The sequence below is a fragment of the Topomyia yanbarensis genome, chromosome 2, assembly GCF_030247195.1.
Source record: "Topomyia yanbarensis strain Yona2022 chromosome 2, ASM3024719v1, whole genome shotgun sequence".
Lineage (NCBI taxonomy): Eukaryota > Metazoa > Arthropoda > Insecta > Diptera > Culicidae > Topomyia > Topomyia yanbarensis.
Genome location: NC_080671.1, coordinates 41,451,766 through 41,471,305, shown reverse-complemented (window position 1 = coordinate 41,471,305; position 19,540 = coordinate 41,451,766). Strand labels below are relative to the sequence as shown.

General features: G+C 39.7%; 2 protein-coding genes across 5 annotated transcripts in view; both read left to right on the top strand.

Annotated features, from left to right (window-relative positions):
* The first annotated feature begins 3,255 nt into the window (after nucleotides 1-3,255).
* LOC131683388 (BLOC-1-related complex subunit 8 homolog) lies at nucleotides 3,256-4,464 on the top strand. Of its 2 annotated transcripts, XM_058965322.1 has the most exons (4): nucleotides 3,256-3,378; nucleotides 3,469-3,576; nucleotides 3,636-3,813; nucleotides 3,878-4,464. In XM_058965322.1, the coding sequence occupies exons 2-4, from the start codon at nucleotides 3,531-3,533 to the stop codon at nucleotides 4,188-4,190; spliced, it is 537 nt and encodes a 178-aa protein (XP_058821305.1). In that variant the 5' UTR covers nucleotides 3,256-3,378; nucleotides 3,469-3,530; the 3' UTR covers nucleotides 4,191-4,464. The 2 variants fall into 2 exon arrangements, with proteins under 2 accessions (XP_058821305.1, XP_058821304.1); XM_058965321.1 differs by having other exon boundaries at nucleotides 3,264-3,576.
* A 980-nt stretch (nucleotides 4,465-5,444) lies between these two features.
* Nucleotides 5,445-19,540, top strand: part of LOC131683386 (very long-chain-fatty-acid--CoA ligase bubblegum) — a 122,554-nt gene continuing 108,458 nt past the window's right edge. Inside the window, exon 1 of one of the 3 annotated variants that reach the window (XM_058965318.1) lies at nucleotides 5,445-5,582. The gene's annotated coding sequence lies outside the window, so the exon portion shown is untranslated. Of the gene's footprint in view, nucleotides 5,583-5,697; nucleotides 5,792-19,540 lie in introns of those variants that run through there. The other 2 variants (XM_058965319.1, XM_058965317.1) reach the window with 2 other exon arrangements.

Below are 19,540 nucleotides of genomic sequence, written 5' to 3'. Positions count from 1 at the left end.
AGTCCTCAGTCGAGAGAGAGAGAGAGACTGATAGAGTAGCAGCAGCTAGGAATTTTCTTTCGAAAGCTAGCAGCTCTTTCGCGTATCCTGCGCTAAGTAGAGAGCGTTAAGACAGATCTGACCAACGGTTCCGTCCGGTACCACCATAACACACGGCACCGGCGACACATATATTCACAACATACTAATTACTTATCTTTCAGAAAAAGTAAATAAATTGACTATGAAATCTATTATTCGCTGCCTAGTTATTTCGTGCCAATTTGAACAAGACAGCAGTTGCAGATAGCTTTATTGCGGTGCCAAAATTAATGCAACTCGGGATATAATATAAATTTACATATAATTTCTCCTCCCTGATATTCTACCAGAATATATAATGCTCTGCATTATTATCACTCCAATCAAATCCTTCTTACTCCTTGTCGTCAGTGCCGAGCGCTATTTTGCATATTCCGGCTAAATCAACGACAATGCGATAATCGACGAAACTTTTACTGTAATGGAACTTGAAACCGAATAATAAATTATTGTTCCATACGCTGGTAGGCATTCTGACCAATGGAAATTGAACGATCAAAATCATTTCAACAACTTATCATCGACCGAATTCGTTACCTATAAAGTTCAGGTAAACTTCACCACCTAAAAATGAATAATCAATCGGATCATCTTGTTAGGAATTGGGTCATTAAGCTATATATAGTTTTCAGTTCCATTCGATAAATTTTAGGTCCAATATATATAATAAAACATTATTTCAAAAAAAAATTCGTTGTAATACGTAAAAACGATTTTTTTGTTTTTTAAAATAAATCTTATGTAAACTTGGCAACCATACATAGGAAAACTGCGGTTGTTTACATCTGGCCTATAAGGACAACACCCAAAATGAAAAAAAACTATATGCAATGTATGGTGTTTATGTCAAACAAAAATAACCCTCCGGGAAAATCGAGAAAACATGCCCTAATTTTTTCTGACAGGGCATCATTTGTCGTGAAATTCGATATGTCAAATCCTTCCTATAGTGTCAAATCCAGACTGTCAACATATTCCTTTATTTTAAATATTAATATTATTTTCACGTTTCCTGAGTTGGAAAAAAACATTGTTGCAATCACGAAAATCAGCTTTATCGATGTAAGTAATAAAAAACGATTTTTTTTTCTCATTTAATGACCCAATTAACCCACGAGCAAACAAACAAATGTGTACAAATAGGATAAGGATCCATCATCCAGAAAGCAATCGTTTTATAGCCCAATGCTTGATCTTTCGATTCAGCATATGCCACCGGGTTTTACATCCAGCGCCGATTGGTCAATGTATGAACCAGGTTACCATTGTTCCAATCCTCATCCCTCTTGAGTTGATATTCTTTCAAAGAGCATCGAAAGTATTCAAGTAATGTAAATTTTAAAAGTCCGTGTAAACAAATCTTAGGTAAACAAGCACACCGAACTGTCAGAAAAGTGAGGTTATACATTTTCACACAATGCTCTATATATATATTTTTGACAGGTATATGAATGAATCATTTCAGCATCAGTGATGCCAGGTCTATTTAAACAATAGCCTGCAGTAAAAATATAAAAGTCCGCAGATTGCTACAAAAATCTTCAATAAATGCGACGTAGAAATGTAGTATGTATATAATTTAAATGATCAAAAATGTTGAAGGTTGGTGTATAAATTGGCTGGCATAGGCTTTGTTCTGCTGAATATTTGTAATCTGCAAAAGATCTGCAGTGAAAACGCAAAATCTACAGATTTACTAATATATATGCAGATCTGGCATCCTTTTAGTATTCCCCACAGGAAATTCATCCAAATGGTGAAAAAATACAGGGAAACAAGGCAAGATAGGTATTCAGAATATGGGGTTAAATGAGCAGCTTGCACTATTTTTGATTTTTTCAATAGTTAGAGGTACCAAATCATCGCGGCAATAGGAAGTAACGAATTGGGGATAAAAAAGGAAGCATCCTATCATATAAAAATTTTTGACGAGAAAGGTCTATTGACAAAATTAAATATTTTTATTTGTGAAAAAAAATCTCTGGATCGATTGGGATACATCACGAAGATGAGTGATTGATCCGGCATGAACTGAATCAATGATCAGTGATCCGGAAAATGTCCGCGGGATTTACTTCAGTGGTGTAATAGATTGGAGTTTGGTGTCCTGTCTCCGACTGAATCAGGCATTAGTAAAAATCGTTGTGTTAATATCACAGACTAACAGACATAACACTCGAAACAATGCTTCGCCCGCTTTAATGGTCATTTTAAATATATTTGTAGTTGGGACTGTGGCCACATTTGAAATTATGGCGCCACTGACATATGAACAAGCATATGGGGGATAGACCACTAGTGAAAAATTGGTAACCCACCAGTAAATGAGTGTTTGGGACTGTGAATAAAAGGTGGAGCTAGTGTTCTGGGAAAATGGTCGGATCGATGTTTTTTGAGGGAATTCCCCCAGAGTGTTTTGTCTGTTAGTCTGTGCCTTTAGGTTCGAGAACTAATCGATAATGCAACTGATTGAAACGGAACTGCAAGAAACTCAGGTGATTGTGACTAAATCGGAAATTTCTTCCAATCTCGAAGTACATTGACGTCGTTCGATTCCCACACTGAAAAAAATCCAAACGTTAATTCTATTTGCTTCAAACTACTTAAAATCCATATGAAGAAGAAATGCTAATGTTATCACGCGCACACATACCTTTTATGTGTCAAGTGTATAAACTATGTTTGCACACACATAAGTTATGTGTGCGTATTGTTATAGAATTGGGTTTTATGTATCTTATAGTTATGAAATGTGAATGTAAGATTAATATGTCTTGTAAATACACACATTAGGTTTATGTGCCAGCAAATAGTGTGCCTCCGCTAATTGCAAAAATCTATGTGTAAAATAAATAGGCATAACGTTTACATTTTTTTGAGTGTCCGAGTCAATCGGACGATTTGCCTGTATTCGATTCCTGCTTTCGTCCGATACCTTTCAGCACCCCGTAGGCCTTGTAGTAATTGGCCGATATGGATAGGATAGGTGCTTCCTCTTGATGTACTCTTTGGGCGGCTTGCTTTTTTCCTAAGTAAATTTAATTTACCGTGCAGAGAACAGTGCTTAGAAAAGGTTAGAAATGATGGAACAATATCCGTAGCTCATGCTCAAGCGAACCCACCGTGATGTAAACAATTGTTGTTGGGGGTGTTGAATTGGGTGGTGAAAAGAAAAATTCAATAGTAATTCTTCAAAAGGGCTAATGAGACTTTTGTAAACAAACTTATTTCGCTCATTATTCCGCTACCGAGTTGAGTTTCATGAAAAATACACATGAATCAACATCTTTATCCTTGGTAGAATCAATTTCAAATGTTTTCTGTGTTGAAATGATAACAAATTAGGAGAAATCAGCAAAACAAAAGTTTGTTTACAAATCTTATTAGCCCTATTCAAATGTTGATATGGAATTACTGTGAAAGTAAAATAAAGTACACATTCTAGTAAGATGTCCAATGTCAATGATCCTGAACTACAAGTGAAAGTCCGAAAAAGTAAGTAAATTGAACTTTGTTGCCCATACAGTTGGCATAACATTCCTCTATTTAAAAAGCGACTGAAAAAATCTCGGAAAACATGCATATAATCGCAAACGAACCGAGTTTGGCATTCTATCGAATACAGGAACACGTCCGGAAGGTGATACCTCTTATCGTCGATCGTCGAGGGGAAGTGTATCAGCTGCAAAAAGATTTGCAGGGCAAATGCTACGATATGGAGTACGCGATTAGGTAAGTTTTGGTAGAATTGGATGGTGCTTCATTTGCAGATTCTTTTTCAACACTCATTTTTCAGTGCCATCAAAGAGATTGAGTCTGCGGACCAATCGTTGAAAAACATACAGGAATCGTTGAAAAATGCCATATTTCTCAAACAGCAGCTCAAGTACGTAGAATCGCGACGCCCTAAAAAGGATTCCAACAGTTCCGTCTACAAGCGACTGTCGGCGCACATAACACTAGACTTGCCGGACCTGCCGGATATTTCCGGAGTGGTGCGGGAAACCACGAACCGCGTGGAACACATTATGTCATCCGCGAGAAGCTCTTCCAACAGCACCGGATCGGGCCCGACGGAGCTTCAGCGATCCTACACGACATTGCATTGAACTGTTGTTTAATGAAATTGATAGTTTCTGTGTTTTTGTTTTATTTATAATGTGACTGATTATTTCTTCATTAATTAGAACACGTATGCGTTAATATGTATTGTTAGGCTGTAAACATTTTCCAATGGACAAAAAACATTACTCCAAATCACAGGAGATAGTCGAAGTGTGCGCTCCAATAAATATCAAGAATGAAGGAAATAGCACCGCTGCTTAGAATAATGAAATGTTTTTTATGTTATTACGTGTGAAATATAATCTAATTCCTAAAATACCTCTAACGATTTTTGTTATTAAATAATGTTTAGGGACCATCTACATGCAAGTACCTTTTGGGAGAAGTGACCACATTTAATGTGACATATACTGCCCATATAAGCATAAGAGTCCCATATGGATTTTTGTCGAAAATGAGATATCTGTTGGATTGTATTCTGTATCACCACTGAATCATAATGCACAAATAAGATTACCAGGTTTGTTCAGAAAATATCGAAAAAAATACCAAAACATGGTTGTCCCATCCATAAGGCTCAATGAAAAATGTAAATCTTGAACAGCGTTTTTCTCGGCTTGCTGTTTTTCAATATGGGACTCTTATGCATATATGGGCAGTATAGGGGAGCGATAGTAAGCTAAAGCGTATTGCAACAGGCTCTTATTCAAGATTTGTTTGAAAACGTGTTTGTGTTCTGCAGAGACCTGACATAAGGTATATAAATGTAAACAACAGGGTGCTAATAAATTACAATTACAAGTAGGGTGAAATGAACATTTGAGACAATTTGTAACGTGTGCGGAGGAGAGTCATTTCTTTACGTGTGTAAATTATGAATTGTAAGTACAATCAAATCGCAGAATTGTGTAAAAACCTACAAATAAGGTTGTAACTAGATTAGTTATGTACAGCATTAGGCCACTGTGCATTGGCTGCAGTGGAAACGTGATCTACCAGCAATTTCCATGCCAGTATCGAATTGCTGCAACACATTACGAATCGGCAATAGAAAGGAGAAAATTGCATACACATAGCGCCAACGACTCCATAACTCACTCAGGCCCAAACGACAGATTGATCGAAACTCCCTTTATTTTGTAGTTTATTCAGTTCTTTGAGGGGTTTTCGTTTTCTCTATTCGTATAGGTAACTATGAGACTAACATGCGTTTTCGATTTGATGATATATGTACGTTGCTCATTACACGCTTCTGTTACTCACTCGATCGCGGGCAACAAAACCATTGGCTGAGCGTAAAGTTGCTAGTAGGTCTCGCGATCACTTGCAAACAAATGAGTATAGTTGTATCGGTTGTACCTAGCGGTTTAAAATGCGTTCGGTTCTTTGCTCAAGTGTCGCGTTATGTTTTATTTCTCTTCCCGCGCTCTCATAAGGTAAGATAAAGCCGTCAATCCATCCGCTTTGTCGTGACGCGGTTTGTTGCGAGATTTCCAGTTTGTTTAGATGCATTCCTATTTAGTGTTGCAATGGTTGAATTGTTATTTTAGTGGAGAACGCCTGATTAACGTGGCTGGTGAGTGATCGTTGTTGGCTGTTTTTAAGCGAACGGAATCTCGAGAAAGCTAGGTAGCTTCGAGTCAAGGTAAAAAAGGAATTGGCAATTTTGGAGGTTTATATATTTTATGCAGGCAGTGTCATTGACCTTGATCTGTGTGAGCTAACATTTATTTTGCTGAAATAGAAAAAAGCAAGCTAGAGAAGCTATGTGAAAGTTTTACTGATATGAGCAATCATGATTCTTGTCTTGATAGGAGAAGAAAGATAATACATCTCCATGTATTTAAAAGTGGCAGTCCACCGTTGGTTTACAACTGCTGTAATGTGAAAGTTAAGCGCGGTTGGTGTGCCGCGGAAGTGACAAATTGTGTGTTTCCCATATGTCCGCGTGTTGACCTCATGTATCTGGGTGTGTTTAGTAGTGAATATTGAAAAGATGGCTAGATAATGTAAGATACGTGGTGAAGTAAAATACAATATAGACTGTTAATTCACATGTAGCAATTTTTACTGGCTTCCGAAAGTAAATACAGTAAGGGGCCGTACACAAATGACGTAGCTTTTTTCTGGCGATTTTCGACCCCTCCCTCCCCCCTCGTAGCATTTGGTCACAAAATTCAAACCTCCCCCTAGGAAATGACGTAGCATATCTCTAACCCCCCCCCCCCGCAACGTGACCGGAAGATGAAAAAATTACATATGTTTTTCAATTCTTTTAAATATATGTCCTTACAAAATGTTTGACGTCTTTTATCAACATTTTCATTATAACAGCAAATTTCCTACAAAAGAAGCCTATTTCATGACAAATATAGTGTGGATAGTTTTGTTTAGAATTTTACATGTCATAAAGCATGAAGTAAAGTTCACAATCCTGCAGCTGCCAACGATTTTAGGAAGCATAAGCTCAACTAAATTACTAAATTTTGTTTGATTGAATCCGAAAGAAAATTTAATTCAGCTACCAAAATAAGTCTACTAGTTAGCAATATTAGCTAACTAATGTGGAAATTTAAATCCGCATGAAAAATCTTTCCTTTTCTTTGCGAGCCTGCCATTCCGCGAACAGTAAAATTTACAAAATGAAAAACCGCGTGAAAATCAACTTAGGAATGGAGGAACATTAAATTGTTTTCTCTAATTAATGGATTTTGATGCCCGCCAAAAAATTTAAACTTAATGCTACGTCGCACAACTTCTGACCCTACCCTCCCCCTCGTCACACTTCGTCACAAATTTGGTGTACCCCCCTACCCCCTAAAATGCTACGTCATTTATGCATGACCCCTAAGTCTACAAACATCATATGATAAAATCCCAAACGGGTAAAATGGGATGCGACCAAATTTTTGTGCAGAATACAAGACCTAACATGGTTTTTAACGAAAATATCTTACTCCACAATCTGGGTCTTTCTAAAATCTAAAATATCGCCAATGTAACGAAACTATGCAAGGTTTGGCACGTTGACTCCGTTATTACTAGATGATTTTTTATTCACTTCGTTTATAAGGCACGATTGCGTTAGCTTAGAGGTGCTATTTTTTTCTTTGTTTTACATTTTGTATTTCTTAAATCTAGGCAGTTACACATTTAAATAGAATGTTATTTTTAATTAATGAAACTAAAGAAATTTTACAGCTAAGTTATACATATACAAGAGGGAATATTATAATATTTGTAAGATTGGGGAGGGCGGTCATTTTGTGTGTTTTTGTATAGTAATGCACTTTAGGATTTTTAGAAGGGAGATTATTCGAGCATATTAAAACTAAAAATAACTAGAGGGAGTCCATCAATTTTATTAAGATTGGGGGGGGGGGGGGGGTTAATTAGGGCTATTTTAAAGTTGTGGTTGGGCATTTCTTAACGAGTTTATATATTGAACAACTAAAATTATAAGACAGGGGGTACGTAAGTTTTGGGAAGATATTCAGGGGGAGGGGATGAAGTCATACATCTGTGCATCAGGGACAGGGGAAAGAAAGAGGTTGGACAAAGCAGACAGGGGAGGGGGTAGAGATATTAACTTTCAGTTACCGGCGTCGAGAATCACCGGTAAGGATTGCAGATTCGGACGGATGCATCATGTATTGGGACGCCGGGCGGTCTTCCTCGAGTCGGCAGGGGTTTCTCCAGACGATTTCGTATTTCGACGATGGACAACACACCGAGTTGCGCGTGTGGTGTTGTGCTGTTGGTCTTGTGTTTGTTGGGTCATTTGACTGAGATGTTTTGTGTCGTCTTGGAATCGCATCAAACCATCGTTGGAGTAAGGTAGGCGGAAGAGGGCACTTCTGAGGATGATAAGAAAATTAATAGGGGCAGTTAAATCAGAATATTGATGGTTTTTAGGAAGGTGCATACGAGGGACATATAGAGGAGACCGCGGCTTGCCAGTACATCTCGAACTGGTACATTGGGTGATCTTCCTTGGGACCGAAGAGAATCCAATAGTTGAGATCTGACAGAATAGCCCGCGAGCCCAACACGTCGGAGATGAGCGTCCAGCGTGTAGTGATTGGACATGAGCCGAAACATGACACGAATGAAATCTAGACCCTCATCCATCCCCCTGATCTAAGGTTTCGTCGATACCTTAGGGGTTATCGAATGTAGCCACCTTCTTAGTTCACCATTGCTCCATGAAGTTTGCCAACTAGGTTTTCTGATGAGTAATACTGAAAAATTCGCTGCAGCAAATTGGTCTTTCATATATGTTACCGTCTAAAGCGCCCGCCTTAGCTAAAGAGTCCGTTTCTTCATTACCTGGAATGGAGCAATGCGAGGGAACCCAAACTAAAGTAATCTTGTACGATCTTAAAGACAAAACACACAGGCGCTCCCAGATTTCCCTAGAAAGTATGGAATGTGCTTTCTAGGTTTTATTGAACAGAGAGCTTCGATTGAGCCGAGGCAATCCGAGACAATAAAGTAATGATCGGTGGACAACAGCACTTTGAATTGAAACATATGAGAGAAGTCCTAAAAGACTTCGGAAAATGGGTGTTTATATTTGTTGTGATATGTGAAATCGAATTTAAATTTTTGAAGTCATTGTTATATATATCGAGGTCGTACATAAATTGCTATTGTATAACGACTATTCCTACAAATAGAAACAACTGTGAGAAGCTATAAATCCTACACAGTTCGATGTACAATACGAGTGAATGTGAACGAAAATACGATTTTGGTGAATTTGAATGTTTTTAGCTGTATGAATGTAAGTTGTCGGTGCCTTACGACCATTTCCGATCAAACACTGGAACTATTACCACAGACTAACAGACATAACACTATGAGGGAATCCCCTTAAAACATCTATCCGGCATTTTTCCCAGAACACTAGCTCCACCTTTTATTCACGGTCCCAAACACTTATTTGCTGGTGGGTTGGCTTGGGAACAATTTTTCACTAGTGGTCTATCCCCCATATGCTTGCTCATATGTCAGTGACACCATTATTTCAAAAGCGGCCACAGTCCCAACTACAAATATATTTAAAATGACCGTTAAAGTGGTCGAAGCATTATTTTCGGGTGCTATGTCTGTTAGTCTGTGCTATTACCATTCATTTCAGCACTAACAGTTACAAGTATCAGCTCTAGAACCGATGTTATGGCAATTAGTCTGAATGGATTCCGATGGAGCAGTGCTGTCAGGGACAGTTTACGTTGACGACGAATTTGGACTGTCTTCGACTACGTTTTTCATGCAATTGGTCTATTGTAAATATTCTAGGATAATTGTTTTCAGCATTGGGAGGTAAAAATTGGGCAGCTTCTAGCACTGCGAGTAAAGCACCAAGCATTATGAAAAGATTTTTTTATTCATTGATCCCAACTTTTTCAACAAAAACAAGTTTTGGAACCCTGCGTTAGAAAAAAAAAAAAGGGTAGCATAAAAGGGTTTATTTGTTTGTTTATTTGTTGTACCGTCACCAACAGACCCCTTGGCCCCAATGGTGGTTACTTAAACTAATTACATTTCAGAATACGAATTATTTTAGTTTTTATCGAATTCCTTGTCAGGTTGAAGTCAAACGCCGTCGCCACACTGTTAAACACACGCTGGAGTCCGGTAACAGCGCCCTGGCGCCCATAGTTAGTTCTCCTGAATGGGACTCGCAGAAGAGAGTTATTGCGCAGAGCTCGAACGCGAGCTTGAAGATCGAGGCGTCCGAGGATTGTAGGGCAATCCACCCTGGCAGACAGTAAGTCCGAGACGAACAGGGCTCGAGAGCAGTCCCTCCGGATGCTTAGAGTATCGAGCTGTATTAACTGACAACGGTTTTCGTAGCTCGGCAGCTGAAATCTGTTTTGCCAAGGAAGATGTCGGAGTGCAAAGCGTATGAACCGGCGTTGGACGGCCTCGATTCTGTCGACACCGTTCTGGTAGTAAGGGTTCCAAACAGCAGAACAATATTCCAGTGTTGAGCGAACCAGCGCACAATAGAGAGATTTTAAACAGTATACGTCCTTAAAGTTTTTCGCTATTCGGAAGATGAACCCAAGCTGTCTTGAAGCCTTATCCACAATGGATGATGTATGTGGTTTGAACGTTAGTGCCGAATCCATGATGACTCCGAGATCCTTGACGTTAGAGTGTCTTGGAATACTCGAGTCGAAGAGATGGTAGTTAAACTGAATCGGATGGCGTTTCCGCGTGAACGTAACGATTGAGCATTTGCTCGGGTTTAAAACCATTCTGTTTAGATCACACCACGTACTAAAGCTGTCCAATTCCCTCTGAAGAAGCTCGGCATCGGTTTTATCCCGTATTTGTTGAAAAATTTTCATGTCGGCAAAAGAAAGGCGGGGTCCTTGTAATTTGATGTTGACGTCATTAAAGTAGAGGAGGAATATCACTGGACCGAGATGGCTTCCTTGTGGGATGCCGGATGTAGCGAAGAATGGTGTAGATAGACAGTCCTTAATGCTGATTTGAAGTTGCCTTCCATCGAGGTAGGAACGAAACCAGCGCAGAAGTTGTCCATGAATACCGAGTTTGTCCAGCTTCGCTATTGCGATATCATGATTGATTTTGTCGAAGGCCGCAGATAGATCCATGTAAATAGCATCGGTTTGCAATCCGTCAGCGAATCCATCCATTGCATATGTTGTGAACGAGAGCAGGTTAGTCGTTGTCGATCGTTTAGGCATAAATCCGTGTTGATCGTCTGCAATGTAGTGTTTGCAGTGAAAGAAAAGAGGGTCTAAGACAACCAGCTCGAATAGTTTTGATACTGCACTTAAACACGAGATTCCTCGATAATTGTCAATGTTCGATTTGTTTCCTTTTTTGTGAACTGGAAACATGTGCGCTGCTTTCCAGCAGGAAGGGAATGTTCCAGTATTGAGTGATAGCACAAAGACTCGCCGAAGTGGTTCAAGAAGCCCGCTGATGCACTTTTTGACAAAAATCGAAGGAACGCCATCTGGACCCGGGGAACTAGATGCTTTCAGCTTGGAATTTGCTGCAAGAATGGCAGCATTATCGACACAAATTCGGTTGATGGTTCGTCCTAGAGAAGGAGTTAGATTTGAAGCGGCAGCGACTTGTTGTGGGGAAAGGTTCTCGTCGGAAAAAACGCTTGAAAATTTGTCGGAAAACAATTGGCAAATTTCCTTAGTGTCGGTGCCTAAAACTCCATTTAATGACATACAAGATGGTAACCCGGATTCTTTTCGCTGCTCGTTCACATATTTCCAAAACGACTTGGGCTTGGATTTCAGTTGACGTTCGACGTTTCGCTGATATCTAAAAAAGGCACGTCTGCTTTGCTGTTTGTATTCGTGGTTGAGGTGAAAGTAGTGGTTTCGTAATGCAAGTGTCTTATGCTTCGAGAACTTTTTAAATGCGGCTCGTTTGGCAGTTTTTAATCGTCTAAGCACTGTTGATTGCCAGGGAGGGTGTTGATTTGTGCTGACTGTTCGTTTTGGCACATGACGGTCGATTAGGTAGTTAAGAATATTAGAAAACGTCATCGCTGCTTCGTTCGCGTCATCATTGTTAAGATTTTCGTCCCAGTTTATATCCAACAGCGTGCTAACGATGCTGTCGTAGTCAGCGTTTTTAAAATCGTAGACGATAGAGCTTGAGACGTCTTCAAAACTCACTCTTAGGTTACCAGCGAGTACAAGATGTAGTGGGGGATGATGGCGCACATGCTGAACTAAAGGTGTCGGAGCGGCGCAGCAGTACGGAGCGTAGTCCCGGGCACTTACAAAGCAGAGGTCCAATGTACGTCCGTTCTCGTTGATGATATTATTAATTTGCCGAAGAGTTGCGCTACTGTAGTTGTCCAAGATACAACTGGCATTGTTGATAAGCACAGATTTTTCGATATCCAATCGTAGAAATCCATTACTTGCTGGGCACCAGGTCAAGCCAGGTAAGTTAAAGTCGCCCAGTATAACAATATCATCAGATGGGGCAGCGATCGAGGTGATGAAAGAAACGGAGGAAAGATGTACATCGATCAGGCTGTAATAACGAATTCGGTCAGGTGGAAAATACACGACACACAGGAAGAGATTGCGATCGGCAAGTTTCACTGATATCCACACTTGCTCGGAGCTCTCCCACCGCTCATCGTTGATCACTCGGGCTTTTATACCATGGCGAACGGCGATGAGTACACCACCACCTGATGTCTTGCGGCTGTTGAGGGCATTGCGATCACAGCGGAAGACATCAAATGTTGAACCAAACACCTGCTGAGACAGAGTACGGTTGTTGAGCCACGTCTCGGTTAAGGCGATGACGTCATAACAGCAGCCCGTGGTCGCGAGCAAATAGCTGTCCGTTGATGAATTTAAGCCACCAACATTCTGGTAGTAAATCTCGATGTTATTGGATGACGGATCAGGTTCTGCAGAGGGCGAATCAACTGCATCGCGCTCCAGAATGCAGCGATCATCATCGGCGACAGAAATAGTTGACATCTCGTCACAAGATGTTAGAGCAAAAGGCAAATTACTGGAAGCGAAGAATACATCAGCGCTTGAAGTGTTCGGATCAGATGTATACTTGCCATTTGTGGCGGGTTGGAAGACCCTTTCACCCATCCCACACACAGGACCGGGACGACTGATGATCGCTGGCTGCAATTGCTCGACTGTGGCGGGGGGCTCGAGGGCTTCCATAGTGCCAACTGCGGTGCGTCCCAGTATGCGTTGAACCCCGATGGAGCGATGCGGAGAGCAGGAACGGGACGGTAGTAGCTTACGGCGAGTGTTGGACGATGAACTAGAAGCGTGAATCGGTTTAACCGTTGTATCGTTACAATTTGTATAATACTTGCCGAGAAAGGCGGCTTGGAAGACCCCTTCTCCACCCACACATACAGGACCGGGACGACTGCTGAACGCTGGCTGCAAGGGCTCGACTGTAGCGGGGGGATCGAGGGCTTCCATTGTACCAACTGCATTGCGTCCCAGTATGCGATCAGCGTCGACACTCCTTCACAATGGCGGTGTAGCTTGGTATAGTGGCATTGCCAATCGTTGCGGAGTCCTCTGTAGGGTTGATGGGCCGGGTTGACTTAGCGGAATACATGCGGCTTCCGAAGGCGTAGGAAAATCAGTCGGTGGGCACCAAATGTTCTGGGTACGGCTATCCTCAAATTCCCTGAACAATATGCCTTGCGGCCATGTGTCAGGGTTAAGAGCTGCTTCACGGTACTTTGGGTGAACTCCAACTTTGAAGTTCAGAGTACTGACGTCTATGCCTTTTTTAACAAGCGGAATGACCTTTATTTCCTCGTTGCAGTTTAGCCCTTCTTTGGACATTTTTTCGACTGTCTCCTTGCTAACGCTGGGATGAAAGCGGGAAAGATACATCCAGAGCAACGGAGTGGGAGGAGGAACCGTGAGAATGTTGCTATTATCGACTAGCTTTCGACCGCCGACAAGAATACTGCTCGGATCAGGACCATCCTCGCGACGACGTTTCTGAGGTGGTCGAGATGTACCGGAATTTGGCCGGACTGGAGTGGCTGTTGAATCCTTTCTGGCGAGGTGCGAAATTTGCTGGTTATTTTTTGATAACTCTGCCTTTAGTTCAGCACAGACGTCATCCGTTTTCCCAGCGATAGCAGCGATAACACATCCAAGCGAGGAAACGGTGTCGCGAAAGCGAGCAAACTTCATCAACTTGACACGTTCATTGCACATCCAAAATAAATTTGGATTTTCGGCAAGTTTTTTCAAGAACGGCTTGTTGAGTTGTTTACCGCACTGCATATGCACCACATTTTTGCAAAATTCCATGCACTCGATAAAGTCATCGTCCGATTTGACGGTTTTCGCGCAGTGATCGCATGCACTTGTCATAATGCCGATTTTCTACCCGCCCTAGATCCGACTTTTCGTTTTCGTCTCACTGTGCGCCAAGTTATGGTGGGAAATACTTTCCTCTACTCGCGTGCAGATGGCGAAATGAGCGCGTGAATTTTTTGTGGGTAATTACACACAGGTCCGGTGATGTAAACAATCTCGATTTTCACTGGACTTTTTCACGACACAAAACAAAATTTGTAGAAAACACTTTAAAACTTCACAATACCAAGGGCGCAAACAAAATTTAAGATCGACTGATACGATAAACGACGATTAAATGGCACAAATCACGTCAAATATTAAAAAAATAACTGGAGCGATTAACACAAACAACTAATCGGTGAAAATACACTGAACCAAAAAAAAAAAGTTAAAATTGAATAAATGTTCGAAAACTTTTTTAACGATCAAAACCGCATAATTTTGAAATCATCAACTTTGAAGGTTTAACAACTTCGAAGAAGTTGTTCAAACTGTAAATAGCGCATTTTTGGTATAATAATTTTAGTGATTAAGCTTCAGAGACTCATACTCTGAATACAATTTGAATTTTATTGTATATTGCACAGTTCCCACCAAATCGAACTGCACAGTATGAAAGTGTGATGAATCAAAAGTGTGATCAAAAGTGCAACTTCTTCGACCTGACAAATTATTGACATAGAAAAGTGTCAAAAACAAACTTCTTCTTACTTTTAGTAGCTGGAAGGTTAGCATGGCTGCCAGTATCCCGGTTTTTACAATAAATTTGAAGGAAAAAGTTAATTTTTTGTCGATTTCATATCATTTCATTTGGCAACCGTGAAAAAAGTGTGATAGCGAAGTGCATCAAAAATCCAACTTTCAAAGCAACAAGCAATAAAGAGTATCCCACATCATTGCATCACGGAAAAAAATTCTATAGAAAATAAACCATTGGATATTTTCTTATGAAAATTTGGGCAGGAGTAGTTTAGAGTGTATTGTTACCACTGTATTTTTATCGCTGTCAGTTTTTCGAAAATTGGAAAAATCACATCACCGAAAAGCAACGTCGGGAATTCGTTTTGCGCAAGCACCTGGCAAATCCTCAACTTTCTCGTCAAGATATCGGAAAACAACTCGAAATCGTGCAGTCAACGGTGAGTCATGAGATTAAACTTTACTACCACACTATGAGAGTCGAACGGAAGGCGACATGCGGTCAGCATGGATGTTCTATTAGTGATCAGGATCACAAGGGTATGGTGAAAGCGTTTAAACGGAATCCCAATGCAGGGATGTAGCCAAAACGTTGAATTTGTCCAAGTCTTTCGTTCAGAGAATCAAGGGCTGGGAGGGGCTGCCTACGTACAAAGTGCAGAAGGGTCCAAATCGCGACGAAAGGTAAAATACGGTGGAAAGTCATGGGCCCGTAAACTGTACACCCACATGCAGACGAACTCCCATTGTCTTATCATGGACGATGAGATGCCGAGACGGACTTCCGGCATCTTCCGGAGGAAGTAAGGATGCAGAAATTTTCAAAGTTTACCAATGAATGCATGATTTGGCAAAGGAAGTGCGCTGTTCGTGACTACCGGGACTGCAAACGGGGAGATCTACATCAATGAGTGTCTACAGAAGCGTCCGCTTCCTCTGTCGAAGCAACACGAGGGCTCTACACGATCTTCTGACCGGATCTAGCTTCGTGCCACTATTCAAATGTTGTCCTGGAGTGATACGAAACCAACGGGGTCACTTTTGTACCCAAGGACATGAACCCACTCAAAGCACCAGAACGAAGACTGGACAATTATGAAGCAGGCACTACGGAAGTATCCCAAGGAGGTCAAATCTGAGGAAGACATGAAGAAAAAGTGGGTTTCAGTACATAAGACGCTGCAGCCAGATGTTGCACAAAACCTAAGCGGAGTTGAGCGTAAGGTGCGAGTGTATTGTTATGGTTTTTGAGTTGAATGAAATAAATATGCCAAAAGCTTACTGCTGAATTATATTTTATTGACTGAAAGTTTGAAAAGAATCGTTACACCAGGTATTTTTTACCGCGTTTTGATGCAATTTGATGTGGGACACCCTTTATAAGCCGCAGAATAAATTTATCATCAGAATAACTTGTTTTAAAGATTTTCGTGTACATATAGTCTAGTATATTTCCATACTCTGAATATATGAAGTCATGTCTTCAACAATGTCTTCAAAATAGCATTTTCGAAAACTTTGCTGAAGACAATATGTCTCGAGCTGAATTTGCTTGAAGAGTTAATTCTCTATTATTATTTCCTGAAGGATATTCCGTCTAAATTATATTATCAGAAGACGTGCTGTTTTACGAAAATTCTTCAAGCATCGAAATTTGATAGTTTGAATGAATGTGACGTTATCGAGCATTTATTTTACTTTTCTTCAATATTCAAGCTCGCAACTGGACAACGAGTCCTAGTACCTAGTGTACGAAATTTTATTTCGCCATTCAATTCAGCACTCGTATATTTTATTAATTTATTTTATTTTTATTAATTCCAATCCTGCTTAGAGGCTATTCATAAAATTGTTAATACAACAAAAATCTTTCATAAAAACCTATCTGCTAGAGGCAAAGAGCTATGGGATGAATTAATAATACATAAGGTTAGAGATTCATCCAAAAAGGATTTCTCTAAACCGAAACGAAGCGAACGACTCAAAGGTTAAAACCGCTTTAATCAAAAATAAAAACCTATTTTAATCCATCTAGTGGTGCAATTGTGCCTTTCTCATTTCTTCAAACTATGACTCTATGGCTTGTTTGTTCAATATAAATGCACAGTGTTTCAAAACGCCGTTTCCACGATAAAAATTCAATAACTCCTGAGCCGTTGGATTTGGAGATAAGACTTCTTCGAAGAAGTTTCTTGGTATAAATAGACGCATCTTTTGATATAATGAGTTAAGTGATTAATTCACCTAAAAATGAAATAGAAAATTTATTTCCCCAAATAATTTAGCTAGAAGCTTACTGTCTTCAGCAAACTTCTAGAAAATATTGTTGCGAATAACTTTGAAGATAATAAAGCTCTATATCACAAGGGTAGCGAGATATGGAGGGTTACTTGCGATAGATCCCTTAAAACAGTTTGTCTACCATAACTTCTTACGATTATTTTTTATATTATTTTTATTCTACAAAGCTGTTCAGGACGATAAAATACACATTTTAGGTGAAGACGATGAATCTGTAGCTCTTGACACAAAAAAGTTATTGTCAATTTTCGATTATTTTTAGGTCAACTAACACCTTAAGCAATTTCCTCAATCGCAAAAATTCGCAGATGGCTTTGAATACAATTGAAAGTTCTAACGTTTTGCTTTCCATTCAATATAAAAACCTTTGTCTGGCGGAGTTTGCTAGGTAGGGTATGTATGAAACCAATACTCAATATTGCCAATATATCAGTTTATATAGGGATTTACTGTATGACCGCATTTTTCAACCAGTAAATTTAATAGCAACCTATGCCTTTCATTTGAGATAAAGTTTGACAAAATCGGTTGGGTGATCTCCGAGTATCCAGTATGCCATTGTTGGGCACATTTGTCGAACTCGACGAAGTGAATCGAATGGTGTAAGAGTTTCGGACCTCTGATAAGCAGTCGATTTTCAACGTGATTGCGTTACCTTTCAATAGGAGAAAGACAAAACGGTTTATAAGGAAAAATTCACCTGAGATCGGATTCTTTTACTCAACTCCGGAGCCAATACTTCGTTCGAATGAAAATCGGTAGCAATCAATGTGAATACTATGCTCTTCTTGAAGGACTAAGATTGTGAGAATCGAATCAGCAATATATGAGAAACAGGTGTGAATCTAATTTCGGAATCTGGCCATTTTCTTGAATTTCCGGAATCCTCAACAGTTCTCAATGTGTCCAAAGAGACTTTGATTTGCAATTCGTGATCTGATCCAACAATTTTAGGCAATTTCGAACTCTTTTCAATTAGTTTAGAATTATTTAGATATAATCATTATTCCGATTTATATGGGAATTTCTCATGTGACCGCGTGCTTCAACCCGTTACACAGAAACCAGAGCTCCGATTCCAATGGAATTTAATAGCAGTCAATTTGGATGCTGTAGCTTTCATTTTGGAACTATATTTGATAAAATCGTGCTTAGCTTACCGAGACATCACTCGGTACCAGCCAGTTGCTTTAGGCGTTTACACATGTTGTGTGAACTGTTTCGATTTAATGTCTAACTGACGCCAATTAGGTGTTACTTTGGATATATCGTCTAACTGATAGCAAGTTGGTGTCAGTTACTGATGAGTGAAACACGAAACATTCACATGCAACTTTTTTAAGTTAGGTTTTGTGACCTTAAGCGCAAATTGGCACATCTATTTTTTTTCTTTCGAAAAAATAATGGTTGTAAACAGATTTTTCGTGTTGCCTGGCCACATAGTCTATAGTTATAATCTTCTATAAAGCTTCTTCTTCAATGTTTTCTCATTAATTTGTTCAAACCTTTTCTCGCGACAGTATACCGTCGTGTCGCATGCTTTCGTTCTATCGAATGTAGATGATCCAGAACTTGGATTTGAAGTCTTGGTGACATATTCAAAGGCTACTTGTCTATCTATATTCGAAAACCTTATTTAAAAATCGAGATAACTTCACTAAATCTGTAAAATTATGGGTGCCATTCCAACTGGTCTAGAGATATGAATAGTGTTGTTGTCAAAGAAACTATATTATCCAATAAAAATTGTCAAATTGAAAATATGTATGTTTGTACTACTAAACCTACCCCCATTCGTCAAAACCACGCGCGAAACTCAGGGCTTCTATTTTAGAAACAGATGATGAGGAACGATCATACGATTTCTGCGTTGTCTCTCCCCTGTAAATAATTTTAAAGCCACAACGCTGGTAAAAGCTAGTAAAATATATCTCATTTGCCTTTTTCATGCGCGCACTCTTTCTCCGGTTCGGTTGGGTGAAGCATTCAAATAATGTGTATAGGGTAATGTGCTTATTGTGATCCTATTTCGCACATCTTGGTTTCGTCTCAAGCATATGGTATAATGACAATATCTTTTTGTCTGAAACAGGTATGCAAAAATAAGCTCAAGTTATAAACTTTATTCGTTGTGTACATATTTATATAGAACTGTTCTCTAAATCCCACTTTTAATTGAAATAAAATCACCTACTTGAAATATCTTTTAATTCGCCTCATTCACAGGACACAACGGTAATTACCGCCTCATATCTCGTTATTCCGTCTGAAATATGGTAAACATTGCACTAAACTAACTCAAAATCGAGTAAATACCTACTCAATCCAACTGACACTGTGCATTTTTCGTAGATGGGGCTCAAAAATACAATGACTGGCGTATGATATTAGTGCCTTATACGCTGCATTGCCAAACTAGAGTGTAAAATCTAGCGGATTTTGCGTTTCGACTTCATAATCCGGCGCTAGCTTACTCCTGTCGCTAAGTTAGTGTCAGATTCTGATGA

What these genes read in the sequence shown, in the direction of transcription:
- LOC131683388 (XM_058965322.1), top strand. Translation starts at nt 3,531, where the DNA reads ATGTCCAATGTCAATGATCCTGAACTACAAGTGAAAGTCCGAAAAA. An exon ending in ACAAGTGAAAGTCCGAAAAA is followed by an intron (nt 3,577 to 3,635) that starts GTAAGTAAATTG and finishes CTATTTAAAAAG; the next exon opens with CGACTGAAAAAATCTCGGAA. An exon ending in GATATGGAGTACGCGATTAG is followed by an intron (nt 3,814 to 3,877) that starts GTAAGTTTTGGT and finishes CTCATTTTTCAG; the next exon opens with TGCCATCAAAGAGATTGAGT.